This window comes from Cinclus cinclus, chromosome 16, assembly GCF_963662255.1.
Source record: "Cinclus cinclus chromosome 16, bCinCin1.1, whole genome shotgun sequence".
Classification (NCBI taxonomy): Eukaryota; Metazoa; Chordata; class Aves; order Passeriformes; family Cinclidae; genus Cinclus; species Cinclus cinclus.
Window position 1 is genome coordinate 6,973,043 of NC_085061.1, and position 16,017 is coordinate 6,989,059.

Here is a 16,017-nt window from a genome sequence, read left to right on the forward strand (position 1 = left end):
ATCGGCGGGAAATGGAGCGTGAACGGAACGTAACCCATAAACACGGATTGCTTGGGTCAAATCTTGGTCCTACAGAACTGCAAGTGCGTAGCTACCTGTTTTAATAGTTTCTGATTAAAAAAGACAATTCTCTACCTGTTTTGACTGTACTGAGATACAATTTGGGCTGATCTGACTGGCAGTGACTGGTGAGACAGCTCATTTCTTCCCCATTCACTATCAGAAAAAGAATCCCTGTTCTTGAAAAATAAGTTGGGAATGTGGAAGGGAACAATGCTAATTACAAGTAATGATGCCAGACTAAGTATTCTATTCAAGCCTTACACACAGGGTAACAGGAAATTAACAATTAAATGCAATATTAAAGTTCTGAGTCATTACCTGATGAAACCCAGCTTTGGTATAAGAAAAAAAAATTAATTTGTGCATAATTTTCATTTTCTTTAAAAATATCATATCAATGATGTATAAACATAGAAAACTAATATTTGTTTTATGGCGTTGCTAGTGACTTAAATTCACATTCCATTTCATTTTAAGCAGCAGTGTATTTGCTATAAATGAGGTGCACCTACTCCTGATCTTTATATATAAACGTATTTATTTTATAAAAAAGTTTTGATTGCTGCTCAGGGAAGTACAACACGCAGTAAATTGCAATAGGAGACACATTACTACATGAATTCCAGGATGTTGGTATTGATGATTCAACAGGAATAACAAGGAAACCCTGTTGAATGCCTTCAAGTGCTCTTTTTTCCAACTTTGAAGACTGCCTAAAATTTTTTTTACTCGAAATAAGAGTCACAATAAAAGCTCAAAATATTGCCAAGAATTAAAATTTTAAATGTTAGTAAACAGACACTTATTCTGGTGAAATCAGGTCTAAACTGACTATGTGTCTCATAGTAGGCCTTCCATGGGGGCAGTTCCAGGGATGCTCAATCTCACCCATATGATTGATCAGTTTTCTCATTTCCTGCACATTCAGTGCAGTTCCAATCATCACCTGCAAGCAAAGGAAAAAAACTAATTATTTCCTTTTTCCATATGCCAGCTGACGCAGAGCAATATTTCAGCTACTATAGGAAATTAATTCTGGCCAAGGCATTAAAAGTAAAAAACACCTCCCAGACAATGAGAAGACAAAACCCAGCTAAGACAGTGTTCATGAGCACGTTAGTTTGGAACAAAATAAAAAACTTGCAGAAATATTTCCCAGGTTACACTAGATAAAGACATGAGGAACAGAAGGAAGGATATAAGCTGTTGACACTCAGCAGAAAATCAACTTGCCCTGCAATACACATACAGCTACAGCCACCTGTACTGCATGAGGAAATGTGGTATTTATTTAACTGAACACAAGCATCAAGTGCAGTACTTACAGACTTCCTGCAAGCTTGGGAAGCAAACATTTGTCTGACCCTCGAGGGCCTGCACATCACTCCAGGGTAGTCACTCAACATGAAGATCAGCTCATCTATGTCTTGTGGACCAAAAGTCCAGTTTTTGCTTGTTGGCAACGATACCAATTTAACTCTTTGAGTTACAGGAGCTGGAAGGTTTGCAACAATAATAAAGAAACAGAGAAATATAAGAAATTACTTGAGAGAAAAACTGAGAAACTACTTTAAGAAGTTAGTATAATGTGCTGTGTGTATATACTAATGTTTAACTATAATCTTTTGATTGACATAATTAACTAACCAAAGTGGTAACTATGGCAGATGTCCTTTTAACATCAACCAAAAAGTTGTTTGCAAACTTAAAGGGCAGAAGATCTACTTTCTAACAAACCCTTCAATTCCAAAGAACAAATGGGTTATGAAACTTTTTTGAGTTTATGTGACTACAAAATCACTCAGGATTAACGATGGTTAGAGATTGATAATTAATAGCATTTTAGACCAAAGAAACCCTGGGATATTCTGGACTGAATACCATGGGAAAAAATGTATACTGACTTCCCAAACAGCAAAGTGGCACCACACTGCATTTTCATAATCCTCACTGTATAAGGGAAACTATAAGGAGGTTACAGAATTTGTTTGAAAGAACAAAGCAAGTCACCACTAAAGCCATAAGGAAAACCAAAGAAAATCAGTACTAATAAAACAAAAAGATTTTAATGCAGCATATCCAGAAAATGCACATCCAGTCATGTAGCCAAAGAGTAACTCCAAACAGTCTTCAAAAACTTCTGTAAAAAGCTGGCGAGGTAAATAATTTATAATGCTCTGTTAAATCATGCAGAGAGACCACAGAACCATAAGTCTGAACAAACAAACATCCCATATACAACAATGCATCTTATTTCAAAGCTTCTGATAACACTCAAGGGAATTTTTGCATAATTAATAAAATTAGACCTTTGAACTCTAATAACTTCCAACAATTCTGGTCCAAACTCACCATTTTCATTTATGACAAAATCAAAGCCATTTTTTCTGAATATTTCCAGGTTTTCAATCAATACAGTTTCATTTACTGCTGTTAAATTGAGATTTTGAGGCCTGAAAGAGAGAGAAAAATATGGTATTGCATAGGTACACAGTGCAGAACACTTAAAACAGACTTCAGAAACAACCTAGAAATACTTAATACAAAGCTCTGTAGTAAAACTTTTCATTCTGCTTTGTTTAAAAAAAAAATCTCACTACTGAACTGTTACTTCCAAGTGTTACTCAGCAGAATGAAGTCAGTTGGGCAGCATTCCTTGTTGCAGGAACAGTTTCCAATATCCTACCAAACTGTGGGCTGCTATGAAAGCAGGGAAATCTGTTTGACCACTGACTTGCTGCACAGCTACAACTGCATCCATGGAATTTATGTTTCATGTGAGTATTCACTCTTTGAAACACAAAATATAAAGAACACTTTAGTATTAAGTGTTCTGAATGTGTGAAATGCTACATAAATATAAATCCTAGATATCCTTCTGAAATGCTGAATTCAACTTAAAACATGTTATTGTTAAAACACTGAAAATACTTACACTATCAGCTTCTGAGCTTGGAGAACAGTGTGTTGTTGCAACATCTCAAAGTTGTATTTCTCATCAGTAGCATGTTGGTCAATTATGAATAGATCAGAATTCAACTTTACTATTATAAACCCTAAATTGAACTGGCCAATGATTTCCATTTTTGCGAACATTTCTTTGCTGTATACAAAAAATACAAAGAGATTATAAATTATGCCCATATCAGTTAGCATATAAAACTTGAAAACCTGCTTCTCCCCTGCAGAACACACTTTATATTAAAAAAAAAGTCTAATTTAAGCAGAATATGTTGAAAATCTGCCACTGACTGATGAGGCCATTTCTGGCAGAACAAAATCCATCATTAAGACAGGAACCCCCCCACCTTTGAGATAATAAAATTAGAAGTAGACAATATGGCAATAGCCCAAGTAAGTAACACTGAAGATGGCATCATGGTTTGGAAGGCAGGTGACATCATTTGCCTTCTTTTCACAATTAGAAGACTTTCCTAACATGTTTTTTAAATCCAAATATTAACAAATCAGACTTTTACTGTCCCCTGACCACCTGAATGTAACTTATTTTTCCAGGGGGTCTCACCAAATTTCATTCACACAAGGGAGGAACATGAGCTATGCAGTCTTTTCAGTGTGCTATGTGTCATTAAATTAAGTCTCTGACTTAACTGCAATTCACAAGGCTGATCTAAGCCAAACCTATGATGTTTGTGGTCTTTTTATAGTGTCTTTTTCCACATTCTGATTACACTTAGCTCTAGTAGCTGCTCTGCCAGTAAACTAACTCATCAAATGGACTTTTTTTTGTGACATTAAATAAAAAATAGACCCAAACCTAGCAGGTACATGCAAGCCTCTTGCCCACCCAAGACAGGTCTTATATTTTTGCTTAACTAATTTTATTAACTAATGAACAAAATATATTAAGCAAATGAAAGCAGAAATACCTGATCTCTTTTCTTAATTCATCTTCTGCTACTTTATTCTCCCCAGGACTAATTTTTGCTTTAAATCTTCTGTAATTTTCAGTGTCTGTATTTTTCTGTTGTTGCTGTATTACCTTTTTTACCTTTTCTGCCAAAACCTTCATAGAGAATTCAAGAGGCACAATTTTCTTTTTAACTTCCACCAGTACATCAACACTAGTGTTCTCCACTTCAGGATATTTACATGCCTTGGAATCATCTGCTTCACTTTTAAAGTTTCTGATTTTAAAACGTTTTACTCTTGGGCAACAGCTATTGGCTTCTTGAGAGAACTTGTTTTGATCAGTCCAGTCATTCACTTGATCTAGCTTGGGTTCAGTGCCCAAGACCTGAACATCACTGTCCAATGACTTCTTACTACATCCAGCAGTTTTAAGACTTTCCTTCTGCATCTGTTCTTCTGTGCTACAGAATTCTTCTTCAGAATTAATTGCACTTTCACTATTGATGCAGCTTACAGTTTCCAGTGTACTACATCCAGCATCTGACTCAGAAATGCTAAAGGATCCAGAATCTGCAGTATCTTCTAATTTTCTCAAGTGTCTCCTTGGAATTGACACCTTTGAGTCAAACTTAGGATAACTCTCAGCCTCCTTAGGCAAGACAGCCTTTTGAATCTTTACAGTACTCCCAGTGGTATCGAGTAACCTTTGTCTAGGGGAATGGTGCTGCTGTTTTACCTTTTTAGAGCTTTTAAAATTACTTTCTGTTGCTTGATGGAGAGAGAATGACTCCCTTAATCTGGCAAGAGTCATTATTCTTTTGCCTTCACTACCTGGATTTTCAGTCTTAGAGTCAAACAGCATTTCTGCCTGAGGCTCTTCTGTCTCTTCAGGAAGTGTCTTCTTCAAGTTACCTAATGAAATCAGAATACAGAGTATTTCAAGATTCTAAGTTAGCTGGAAACATGAATTAAATGATGTGCTATAGGAAAGGGAATGAAAAGAGGCAGAAAAATAGCAAACTGCTCAAAGGAGCCCTGAAGCTTCAGACAATGTGTATGGCACTGAAATGCATTAATATCAAACATCTTGAAGACATTTAATGGTACTATTAAGAATGAATTTGTAGTCTCTTTTTAAACTGGAACAGTAATCAGTCCAATCAGCACATTTATTTATACCAAAAGAGTTTAGTCACAGAGCCACAACAAAAAGTGAATTGCTCTAACAGTTTAATGTGTTAAAAAAAAAAAATAAAAATAAAATTCAATTGGCAAAGTGTTCAGGAGCTGGCACAATAGGCATTTAGAGTATATGGGATTTGCAGGTCATTAGAGGACTTCAATCTTGTCAACTGCCAGTTCAACAAGGTTTTTACAGAAGGTTAATTTAAAGTAACAGTGAGAATCAGGTTACAACTGATTCTACATGTCAGCAAAAAGGAAAATTAGAAAGGGCTCTGTTGATGAAGATGATGAGATGATCTTAACTTGGGAAAGTGATCTTGAAAGACTACAGTCACAAGAGAATCCACAATTTCTGTAGATAATATAAAAGAATTCAAGTTTAAAATCCAATAAACTCATACTTCATTTTCATATTGTATTTATGACCCCTTAACCATACTTTCTCAAAGACATTTCTTTAAAAAAAACCATAGATCTCTTTCAGTGTCTTGGGAGAAATCTTTTAAAAGCATTAGCAATTAATTCTGTGTTAATTTTTTCTTCACAAAGTTGACTGTAAATCCTGCTGTGCTGGCATGTGTCATTTCCATAGCAATCACTTAATAACTTAGGGTCCTTCTTTATTTTTATTTATTTTTTTAATTTCTTCTTTGGGTTTTTAAAACAATGTTTTTCCATCTTTAATTCTCTGCCATACATCATACTGAAAACTTCCACATTTGTTGTCCTACCTGCAATGTCCAGAAGTTTCTGATTGACATTCAGTTTGTTAACGTCACTACCAAACATCTCCATCAGAGAAGTCTTTAGAATTGCTAATAAAAACTTCTCCTCCTGAAGTAAAATTTGCCTTTTGTCAGGAGTTACATTGATATCAACACATCCTGGAAAAAAAAAAAAAAGAGAAAAAAATAACTGCTTTGCAAATAAAATGCAATGTTATTGCACAGAATTAGTTCTGGTTTGTTTGCCATTTTGTCTGCATATCATATTTAACTGTCTCAACATTCCAGCAAACAAAAACATGACACAAGTTTTCTTGAATTAAGATGACCTCTTCCTCATCACTTAAGACAAGAAGTTATTTTTGAGTACAGAAAAGGTAGAGGGGAAAAATAGTGGAACTGCAGCTAGATTCCACTTCTCCCTCACTAACTGAGCATGAAAAAATGCCCAGAGTGCAGGAAGTCATACAGATGAAAATGACAATATTCTCTCAATACAAACATCATTGAAGAATAAATTATAATAGCCTTTACTGAAGTTACTCAAAAATATTCAGAACATACCAGAATCTACCCCAATGTTAAGGACAACAAATGGATACTGGTGTTTATTGTGTAAGTGATAAACTTCATTCACAATCTTGACAACCTGCAAAAAGAGTGAAAAAACAATAAACTTCAAAAATACTATCTTCTATTTTGCACCAGTATATATTAACTAATGTACTAAAACATATATTGTATGACTGAGATGTTGTTCACTTAAATAGACACAACCAAGACAGAAACTTAGTTGAAACTACTGAGAAACAAACATACACAGGAGCTACTAATCCTGAGGTTTTCAGAGAATATGGAGTTAGTGGGGCTGAAGACAGAAAAGCAAGGCCCTGACCTTTGCTGGATCACAGGGACGTTGGTTGATAAAGAAGAACTGTCTGTCTGTCGTACTCCTTCCAACACCGTGATCACAACGAGAAATGAAGCCACTAATACTGTTGGATAAATAATGTAAGAGTAAGGAAAAATGAATGAGAAAAACATGCTTAAGGGGAAACTATTTTATAAGAGGCTTAAGGAAACATTATTATACAGCATCAGGGAATATGGTTCTGCACATCTCCTTTCCTAATTCCTTGTCTGACAAAGGCTACTACAGAACTGCATCCAAATATTTACTATGCTGTTCTTGGGTCTTTTTTGGTACTACAAATCACACTTTTTTAGGTCTTTTTATTTTGAATTTTGGCTTAACGGTAAAGTGCTACAGGCAGCAGTGGTTTGTACTTTTCTAATTACCTATAAAGATTTTGTGGCAGGTCAGCAGGTTTGAGTCCATATTCTTCACAAACAGCTTCACTAGGAGGAAGCTGAACAAAAGGAATAAGGCTCTGCAACTGAAAAAAGAAAAAGGGAAGGAAGTGAAACATCAAACCTATATAGATTTTCCCTTTTATTTTATTGTCATTTATTAGCCTTAAAATTTATTTGAGAAAATTGTAGATTTTGGCTGGCCAAAACAAACACTTAAAATATCCAAACCTACTAGAAAATAATAGCACTGTTCACTATGAAACAGAAAAATGCCTTTAAGAAATGCCTTTTCTCTACCTCTGATATCAGGACATGTTATTTCACAGACTCTTACATTAAATGTACACAGACAGAACAACAGAATGATTGACAGTTTGACATACATATGACCTGAACAAGTTTTATGCTACAATAAAAGGCAAAAGGAGTAAAAGCAGTTTCTTTTGAGAAAGACAATAAAAGGACAATAAAACTTCAAAAATGTGCTGTTTGAATCACAAGCTCTCTAAGAACAGTTATGTCTACCACAAACATTTTCTCAGTCATGCCACTATTATTTTTCTGCCATTAGAGCAGCTTCTATCAATTTAAGTACTTAATATTAAAAAATATAAGCTATAAAAGGCTATAAGCTAAACATTCTATTCAGATAACACTCAATTTTCAACTATGCTTGGTGCCACAGGGCAACACAAAGTTAAAAATCTTCATCTTTCAGCCACAGCATGAACAGGTTTTGAGATTTCTGTATGGGTCCTGTGGAAGGAAAAAATGTTTATCAACAGCCAGCAGCTATCAACCACTCAATATTTTTGATGATTGTAATACACAGTTGTAAGAAGGATGTTTTTGAGCTTTTTTTTAATTTCTGCTCTCATCTAGAGGATAACAACTGTTTTTATAGCTATTCCTGAGAAAGGATCACTTTCTACATCTTTACAGAGGCTGACTGCAATCCCATTTAAAGGTTATCCAGAATAAAACTTAGTTTAAGAGGAAGAGTTTGCAAAAGTGAACACACCACAGATTTCTGTTCTCCAGTTAAGACTTTCACATCACACCATTTAAAGGATTTTTTTAGAATTGCTTATTGTGACACACAGCACAAGAGCTCTTAAACTGGTTTCATAGAGATATTAAGCCATACCCCATCTGCTAAATCACTTCTCTTCCATAAAACATCTCTGAGCAGACCCAGGACTTTGAGAGGAAGCCATGGAGGCTGCAGTGTCTCTCCTCTGTCAGCCTGTAGAGTGTGCTGTGGGCCAACACTCCATCTTCTCACACCTTCACAGATATTAAAAATCCCTCTATAGAGCTACATTATCTCTCTTTTCAATAATGAAAGTAATACCTGTTTTTGTCCAAATACTGCTCCAATGTTCTCCTTTAAACTGGGACTTCCAGCAGTGGATATCACACAGCTTTTTTTCCCTTGACCAACTTGATTAGTGCAGTTAATCCTCACTCCTTTTGAAACAATACAGTAGGCCTGTAACAGCTGGACCATTTTTCCATATTCCTGTCAAAGGAAAAAGAAAGTTCGTATTTATATGAAATTTCTCTTTTAAAAACAAAAAAGTATGAACAAAGCATTCAATATCTGTAGGTAACAAAGGGGAGGAGTTTTATTCTTAGAAGTTAAATAAAAAAAAAAAAAATCACGATACAGATTCTTTTCAAAATTGGAAAATCCAGAATGTACCTTTAAACCCAAATATAACAAAGCAGAAGAGAAAAGCATACAAGAAGATTTTTGTTATTTGAATAAGATGTAAGACTGGCATGAAATAGTCTGTAATCAATGCATTCTACAGAGAACAGAATTTCATTCGGCAGTGAATAAATTCTGGGGGACAACACTCCTTTGAATTGAGAATTTCTGACCTGACCTTTTTGATATTCCTTTGGAACTCTTTATGCCTCACTGGTAAGGTATAAAACAGCTGCTGGATGCTGACAGTTGTTCCTTGTTGTCGTGGGAAAGGAGTCTTCTGAGTAATTTTGCCATTGTGATCAAACACCAAACGAGTCCCAACCTTTGCTGACTTATGACAAGTGAAAATGGTAACATCACTAATGGGAGGAAAGAGGCAACAGAATTATTCACTGAGCCCCATATTATCTTATCTATTCCTTATGACAAGCAGAGTAGAAACTGCAGCAATACTATTAATTTAATTAAAACAACTATTCCCTGTAAACAACTAAGAACCTGTTTTTCAGAGTAGTGTAACATTTTCCTAGATACACATTATTTGTGTCCCTTTCATTCCTCTCTTATAAAACTCAATGTTAAAGTCTAGTTTTGCTGAACATTACATTCCTCATTCTAATAGATACCAGCAGCACTTTGTACAAAAGCTGATTTAAAATGTATAGTTGGTCTGAAAGAAATTTAAGTACAGTTGTAATGATTTACAGCCTAACAACTGGCACTTAAATATTACAGTGCTTTTCATCAGATGATCAAATATTCATGCAAATACACAATCCCACCCTGTACATCTGTACACTTAAGTAACTCTAAATTTTGCACATAAAATGACCAATCAGGTGCTTAGAATCATAGAATAATATTGGTTGGAAACAACTCAGGATGTCATGCAACCTGTTGCTCAAAACTGACCCAACAGTAAGGAACTGAAAGTTTCCAAAGCGTCATTTTATCAATAATGGTAAACTGAAAGGGTGTAGTGTTTTTGTGCATATAGCAACTTTCTACTACAAATAAATAATATTAATTACCTTAATGCACACAGTGAACTCAAAGCTTCACCTCGAAACCCAAATGTTTCAACACGTATTAGATCAGAAAAATCTTGTATCTTTGATGTGTAATGTTTCAGAGCTGGAAAAAGATATTTAGAATACATATTTCACTTCAAAGTGGTCTATGCAAGTAGATTTTGAATGCACGTCAAGAAGCAAAAAACCTTCTGTATTATTAATTGTATTTTACATAACAATTAAAGACAAAATACTGCTTGTTTTCCCTTCTTCCTATAAACAAGATCTCTCTAAAATCTTTTGATGCACCTGTTATTTCACACTTACATCACAGATTTGTTCAGCATTATTGGTATAAGCACTACAAGATGCCTCAGAGCAGGACACAGTACCTGCCTCTGCTGCTGCTGGACTTGTCAGAGATTTTGCCGTGCCAGAAAAGAGCTGCAGCCTGTGCTGTGCATGGTGGATAGAGGACAGGCATAAGCCCAGTCCACCCCAACAGCTGAGCTGGACTCAATCCACACCATTTAGTGCAGCACCAGTCACCAGGTAACAGACTGACCTTGCAGCAGCACCCCTGAACTTTCACTGTGCTGGAACAGCAGCAGATTGAGTTTCTGATGTACCAAAAATGTACAGTGAACAGCAAAGTTCCCGAGAAATAACCTATGGGGAAAAGATTCCTAGCTGTTTTATCAAGAAAGAAATGCCAATATTTCTGTTAATTGCCTAGTTAGATTCAGCAGACAGTAGTATTGTTTCTGCTCCCATTCTGTCCAATTCAAAATTAGCAAATGAGAAGTTCGATAGTCAGTGCAATGTCAGTTCCCTTCCAGCAGTTACTCAAATTTATAATTCACCTTCCCAAAGCAGACACTTCCACACAGCTCAACTCCTTCAACAATAATCAATGATTAAACATAAATTATTCCACACGAACAGTTATAAGATTTTCTCCTCTGTGATTATTTGTGTTGCTTGTGCCATTTAAATAAACAAAGAAACCAAAGACTATTTCTGAGTTACAAGAACTATAACCACAAGAGCACTACAGATCAGTCTAGTGTTGCTCAAGTCTTGCAGGTAACACATACATTATGTAAAAGCCAAGTGCCCGTTAAATATGATTAAGCTAAATGCCCACATCAAAATTATGAAAAAAATTTCAACTTACTCAAGCCTTCAAAGTTTTCCTCTTCCACTCCACCTCCATTATCTGAAACTTCTATCAGTTCTGCCCCATGATCTTTAAGTTTTATATCTACAAAATTGAGTTATAAAGTATTTTAATTCCTTACGTTGACACATGGTGTTTGGTATCAATTTTGCACTTGAAGGCAATTTTTCAAATAACAGCTTTCTATGTCAAAACTGAACAATAACAGAAAAAAATATCCTGGTGGCTGTCTAAAGTTAGATCAATCTAATGCAAACCAGTCTGTAGTTCCAGGTAAATCAGCTTCACTGAACTACTGTCTGAACAGAAGTTTTCCCAATTATCCCAGACACCATCCTGGGAGCTCTGGAAACCAGCCCTGCCTTTACCTGTGCTAGTCCAAGGCCATAGCCTGATCACCACTGCTTAGGCCACAAGCTTTTTTAGTGGCCAAAGGGGCTAGAAATTAAGTAACATCATTTCACATGCTACTAGGAGAGCATCTGGAGCCTGGGAATCAAAATGCTTTATTAACCCGAGGTGTAAAATCACTGCAAACATGCTTGGTCCGAACAGTATTCGCTCAGATTTGTAAACATGCGCTCGGTTTTGAGGAAAATGACGTGCTTTAGAAGCCTATGGAAAGACATGAAATTCGAGGAAGAGTTACCGATGTTGGTAGCTCCGGCATCCAGGCTGTTTTCCACCAGCTCCTTGACGGCAGTGCCGAGGTTCAGCACGACCTGCCCCGAGCAGATGCGATGGACAGACCCGCGGTCGATGGGCCGGATGGCCCCGGCGGGCTGCGGGCTGGGGAGAGAGGGACAGCAAACCACGGCGGTGAGAGCCGGCAGCAAACCACACTCAGCCCTCCCCAAGCGAGCCGGGAGGGGAGTCGGGAACCGAGGGGAAGCCGGAACCGCGCCGCGGGGGGGGTTACGGCCCGTGCGAGGATCCGCGGTTCCCGCGAAGGGAGGAAAGCGGCCTGGCGGGGGGTGCGAAGGCGGGGGCCGGTGCCGGGCCGGTGCACGCACTCACCAGGGCGCAGCCTCCTCCATCGGGGCCCCGCCGAGGCGGGACGCGCCGCGCTTCCCTCAGGCTCCCGCCCCGCCCGGTGAGCGCCGGGAGCGGCCGGAGCGCGCCCGCCCCACACCGAGACCCGACTCCCCGGCCCGGCGGCCTGCGGGGACGCACGCGGCGACTCAACGCCAGCCAATGGCAGGAGGGCGACCGCGAAAAGCCGTAGCCCATTGGGTCCCACGAGTGTCAGTAACGCGCCGCTCCGCCAATGGGCGCGGGGGTGGGCGGGCCGGCGGCGGCGGAGCGGGAGCCGCCATGCCCGCGATGTACAAGGTGCGGCCGGTGCACAGCGCGGGGGTGCTGGCGGAGCACCTGCCCACCTGCATGTACCCCCTGCCCAACCTGCACCGCGCCCCCGGCACCGCCGCGCCGCCGCAGGTAGGAGCGAGGGGTGGGTGGAAGGACCGACTTGGGCTGCGGCCCGCGGTGCTCGCCCTGGCGGGATCAGGCATGCGGCCTCTGGGCCGGTATTCCCTCTGGTGGAAGCCTCGGCCCCTGCGAGGGACCGGGAGGAGCCTTCGTTGCCGGAGAGCTCAGGGGGCCGAGTCCCACCGCCTCAGCCCGCAGGAGGGCCCCTGGCTCCGCCTCGCCGTAAGCGGCGAGGGTTAAATAAAACCAGGGTTTTCAGGAATTTCTCTGTAATGTTTTTAAAGCCTTTAGTAGTTCTCATGTTTGCTTTTCTGGGCTCTCGCGTGTGTCCTCGCGGTCTTTGCGTTTGAATGGCCGTGCCGAGCTCCCCGCCGGCCCTGTGATAGTGTGACCAGGCCTCGTTCCGTCCTGCTGCATCATCGCTCTGCTGGCTCAGCCCGGGTTTTAGCCGGCTACACGCCCTCTATTTCCAGTCTCAGTTCCTTTTGCCTTAAATAAGACAAAAATGCCAAATACTGTGTTACATAAGTCGCGTTGAGAAGCCTCTTTCCAGTGCCAGGAATTAATAGAATTCTCACAGGCCGCTTGTGGCCAGTTATAGCTTGATGCCCTCACGGATTTGCTGTGCCCTCACCCAGGCTGATGGTGGAGATGCTTTGTAGGAGTAACTTTGGGGCAGAACTTAGCAGGAATGTTAACGAAATGTCTTCCCGTTGCAAAGTATGGAATTGTGTGCTACCTAAATAATGGGGAGACCACTTAAGAGGTCTTCCCTTGTAATGTCTTTGAAAATATGATGTTAATTGGATATAAAAATTTTACTTGGATACCTTGTTTATCTCTTCATTCATGATAGCTTGGGTTTTGTTAATCCTTATTCAGGATGTTTAGAAATAGGCTACTTTTATTTAAGATTTTCCTTAACATTATTTTAAGCTCGTAGACTTAAAACCTCCCACAGGAATATATTTTTCATCTTTTATAAGATGAAAGATGTAAGGTGAGATGCTTGTGAGGTAATTAAGATAAAAAGCTACATTGGTATAAACATGTGACAAAGTGCGTGGTCTTTTTTTATGCTATAATTTATATTCTCTGAAACAAATACTAAATCCACACAATATACTACCCATCTGCATCTGCAGAGCTTTTTACTTTTATTAGCTACCTGATCTGTCAAAAAGTTTCTTTCTTTGGCTGCTGTAGCAGAAGCTTAACTAACTTTGCCCTTCTGGGCTGAAAAGAACCCAACAAGCTGCCTTTGAATTTTCAGTCATTGTTCAGCACTTCACTGCCAAGTCTTTGTCTGATTTTGACTGTTACAAAGTCTGCTGTAACTAACAGTTTAAAAAGTCTATTAAGCAGGAAGATTTCAGGAATTGATTAAGTACGCCCATCATATGGCCACAATATTTACAATGAATTTGTAAATTTGAATATTTGAAGGTGTTTAGTCTTTCAAAACTTAATGCTAAGTAAGCTGTGGACTATTTTGATATTGAGCTGAGTGAACGTTTATGTGTTTTTTCCTTGTTTTTTCCTCTCCTTTAGGAAGAGGTTGACCCATCACTTCAAGCACTTGAATCCCGCCAGGAAGAGATTCTGAAGCGTTTGTATGAACTGAAGAGTGCTGTGGATGGGCTCTCCAAGATGATACAAACCCCAGATGCTGACTTTGATGTAACAAATATCATTCAAACTGATGAATTTTCTCCTCTGACAAAAAATGGAGCAGATTTAGATCTGATGCTTGGAAAGGTGAGTTTAGTTGAGTAGTTACATTGGTAGGTGCTTTCTGAACATTCAGTTTGCAGGGTTGGAAGGGGGGCATTAAAACCTGGGACGCTCAGAACTCAACATACAACCTCTACCATTTCATTTTGGCCATCCAGATTATAGATACAAACATTTATAAATACTAGTTCTATATATCCTAATTTGGATGTAATTTCAAGCAAGAATAGTTACATTTTAAAATTTTAACAGTTGGTTTCTTGTTTGGTACTAAACTGGAAACTTTAACATGGGCTTTATCTTGGAGTAGAATTTGCCCGAGTCATGTCCTTGAATTACATGTCAAGGAAGGAAGATGCTTAAAGGTCTACACAGGTTTTAAATGTCCAAGCTTGAACTTACTTACTTGAATATCATTAGAATTTCACATATACACATGCATGACTATGTACATTTTGGTGTCAAGCAAAAGTAATAGTTACGAGTGTGATCTGGAATGTGACTTACTGAATGTTTTACTTTCCATTCAGGATTATGGTGCCCTGAAAGATGTTGTCATCAATGCAAATCCTTCTCTACCTCCACTGTCTCTGTTAGTGATACACAGTCTGCTTTGTGAACGGTACAAAATACTATCAGCTGTTCACACACATTCATCAGTAAAAGGTGTGCCAGAAAAACTCTTGAAATGCTTTGGAGTGCAGACTAAGAAGCAGCCACGTCATGAGTATCAGTTGGGCTTTACTCTGATTTGGAAAGATGGTAAGAATGAAATTTGCAGATCAGTATTTTACAATAGATGAGAAAATGAAACTTGTGCTATAAACCCTTGCACACAGATGCTTTGGTGTCCCTGTGCTGACATATGGTGGATATGAAGAAGCAGGAAACATTTTTGTCCTTTCATAGCTGTGAACCATGCTGGGCCAGAAGAGGAAGATTTTCATTTATAGTTACTGCTGTTAAAATATGTGTGGCATTGACAGGCTTGTTTGCACTCTCGGGATTTTTTTAAAAATAAAAATAAATTTCAGTTTCTACAAATAAGGTAGCTAGAAGAGAAATTAGGGGGGAGATTTGGCTGAATTTTTCCAAAAGTGATCTCTTTATCCCAAAAGAGTGAAAACTCTTTATCAGGCTAATATTATCAGTGGTGCTGGCATCACAAATGTACACTATGGAATTACCATTCTAGTTCTTTACTATGTTGTGTTCACTTTTTTTTTCCTTCTGTTAATTTCAGTTCCCAAACCCCAGATGAAGTTTAGCGTTCAAACTATGTGTCCTATAGAAGGAGAGGGGAACATCGCTCGATTTCTTTTTTCCCTGTTTGGGCAGAAGTACACTGCAGTCACCTCAACTCTGATCGATAGCTGGGTGGACACAGCCATCTTCCAGCTGAAAGAAGGCAGCAGCAAGGAGAGAGGAGCAGTGCTGCGCTCCATGAACGCTGCCCTGGGCAAGAGCTCGTGGCTGGTGGGCAATGAACTGACGGTGGCCGATGTGGTGGCATGGTGCGCGCTGCAGCAGACGGGCACTGCCAACACCGTCCCGGCCAACGTGCACAAGTGGATGAAGTCCTGTGAGAATCTGGCACCTTTCAGCTCTGTCATGAAGCTACTCAAGTGAGCCTGTTCCCTTCATGGTGATGTTGTTTTAATCTTCCTCCACCTCATGCCTGCTGTAATGTTTCAGTCCTTTCTGAGATGTATTTTAGGTATTACAGTTGGACAGAATCTAAAATAATAAAAGCGTTACAGCTGCCTTTTGGGTGTGACTTTCCTT

At 39.0% G+C, this 16,017-nt stretch overlaps 2 protein-coding genes across 3 annotated transcripts; one reads left to right on the forward strand and one right to left on the reverse strand.

Annotated features, from left to right (window-relative positions):
• Positions 1-594: 594 nt before the first annotated feature.
• PMS2 (PMS1 homolog 2, mismatch repair system component) lies at positions 595-12,107 on the reverse strand. The gene is made up of 15 exons (XM_062503330.1): positions 12,088-12,107; positions 11,720-11,859; positions 11,068-11,154; positions 9,909-10,011; positions 9,053-9,236; positions 8,515-8,682; positions 7,146-7,243; positions 6,742-6,841; positions 6,411-6,495; positions 5,853-6,005; positions 3,954-4,848; positions 2,999-3,166; positions 2,416-2,516; positions 1,389-1,558; positions 595-1,009 (listed from the first exon to the last, which is right to left on the reverse strand). Exons 1-15 carry the CDS (start codon positions 12,105-12,107, stop codon positions 866-868), a joined length of 2,616 nt encoding a protein of 871 aa, XP_062359314.1. The 3' UTR covers positions 595-865.
• Positions 12,108-12,378: 271 nt separating this feature from the next.
• AIMP2 (aminoacyl tRNA synthetase complex interacting multifunctional protein 2) lies at positions 12,379-15,958 on the forward strand. Of its 2 annotated transcripts, XM_062503609.1 has the most exons (4): positions 12,379-12,507; positions 14,050-14,256; positions 14,763-14,994; positions 15,476-15,958. In XM_062503609.1, exons 1-4 carry the CDS (start codon positions 12,385-12,387, stop codon positions 15,859-15,861), a joined length of 948 nt encoding a protein of 315 aa, XP_062359593.1. In that variant the 5' UTR covers positions 12,379-12,384; the 3' UTR covers positions 15,862-15,958. The 2 variants fall into 2 exon arrangements, with proteins under 2 accessions (XP_062359593.1, XP_062359594.1); XM_062503610.1 differs by lacking the exon at positions 14,050-14,256 and having other exon boundaries at positions 12,385-12,507.
• Positions 15,959-16,017: the final 59 nt, after the last annotated feature.

Bases quoted from the DNA above. Each gene is read 5' to 3' on its own strand.
- PMS2 (XM_062503330.1), bottom strand. From the start codon at position 12,107: ATGGAGGAGGCTGCGCCCTG. The intron at 1,559-2,415 runs GTGAGTTTGGAC...CAAACCTTCCAG, and splicing joins TTTTGTCATAAATGAAAATG to CTCCTGTAACTCAAAGAGTT. The intron at 1,010-1,388 runs GTAAGTACTGCA...CTTTGCTTGCAG, and splicing joins CCCAAGCTTGCAGGAAGTCT to GTGATGATTGGAACTGCACT.
- AIMP2 (XM_062503609.1), top strand. From the start codon at position 12,385: ATGCCCGCGATGTACAAGGTGCGGCCGGTGCACAGCGCGGGGGTGCTG. The intron at 12,508-14,049 runs GTAGGAGCGAGG...CCTCTCCTTTAG, and splicing joins GCACCGCCGCGCCGCCGCAG to GAAGAGGTTGACCCATCACT. The intron at 14,257-14,762 runs GTGAGTTTAGTT...CTTTCCATTCAG, and splicing joins TAGATCTGATGCTTGGAAAG to GATTATGGTGCCCTGAAAGA.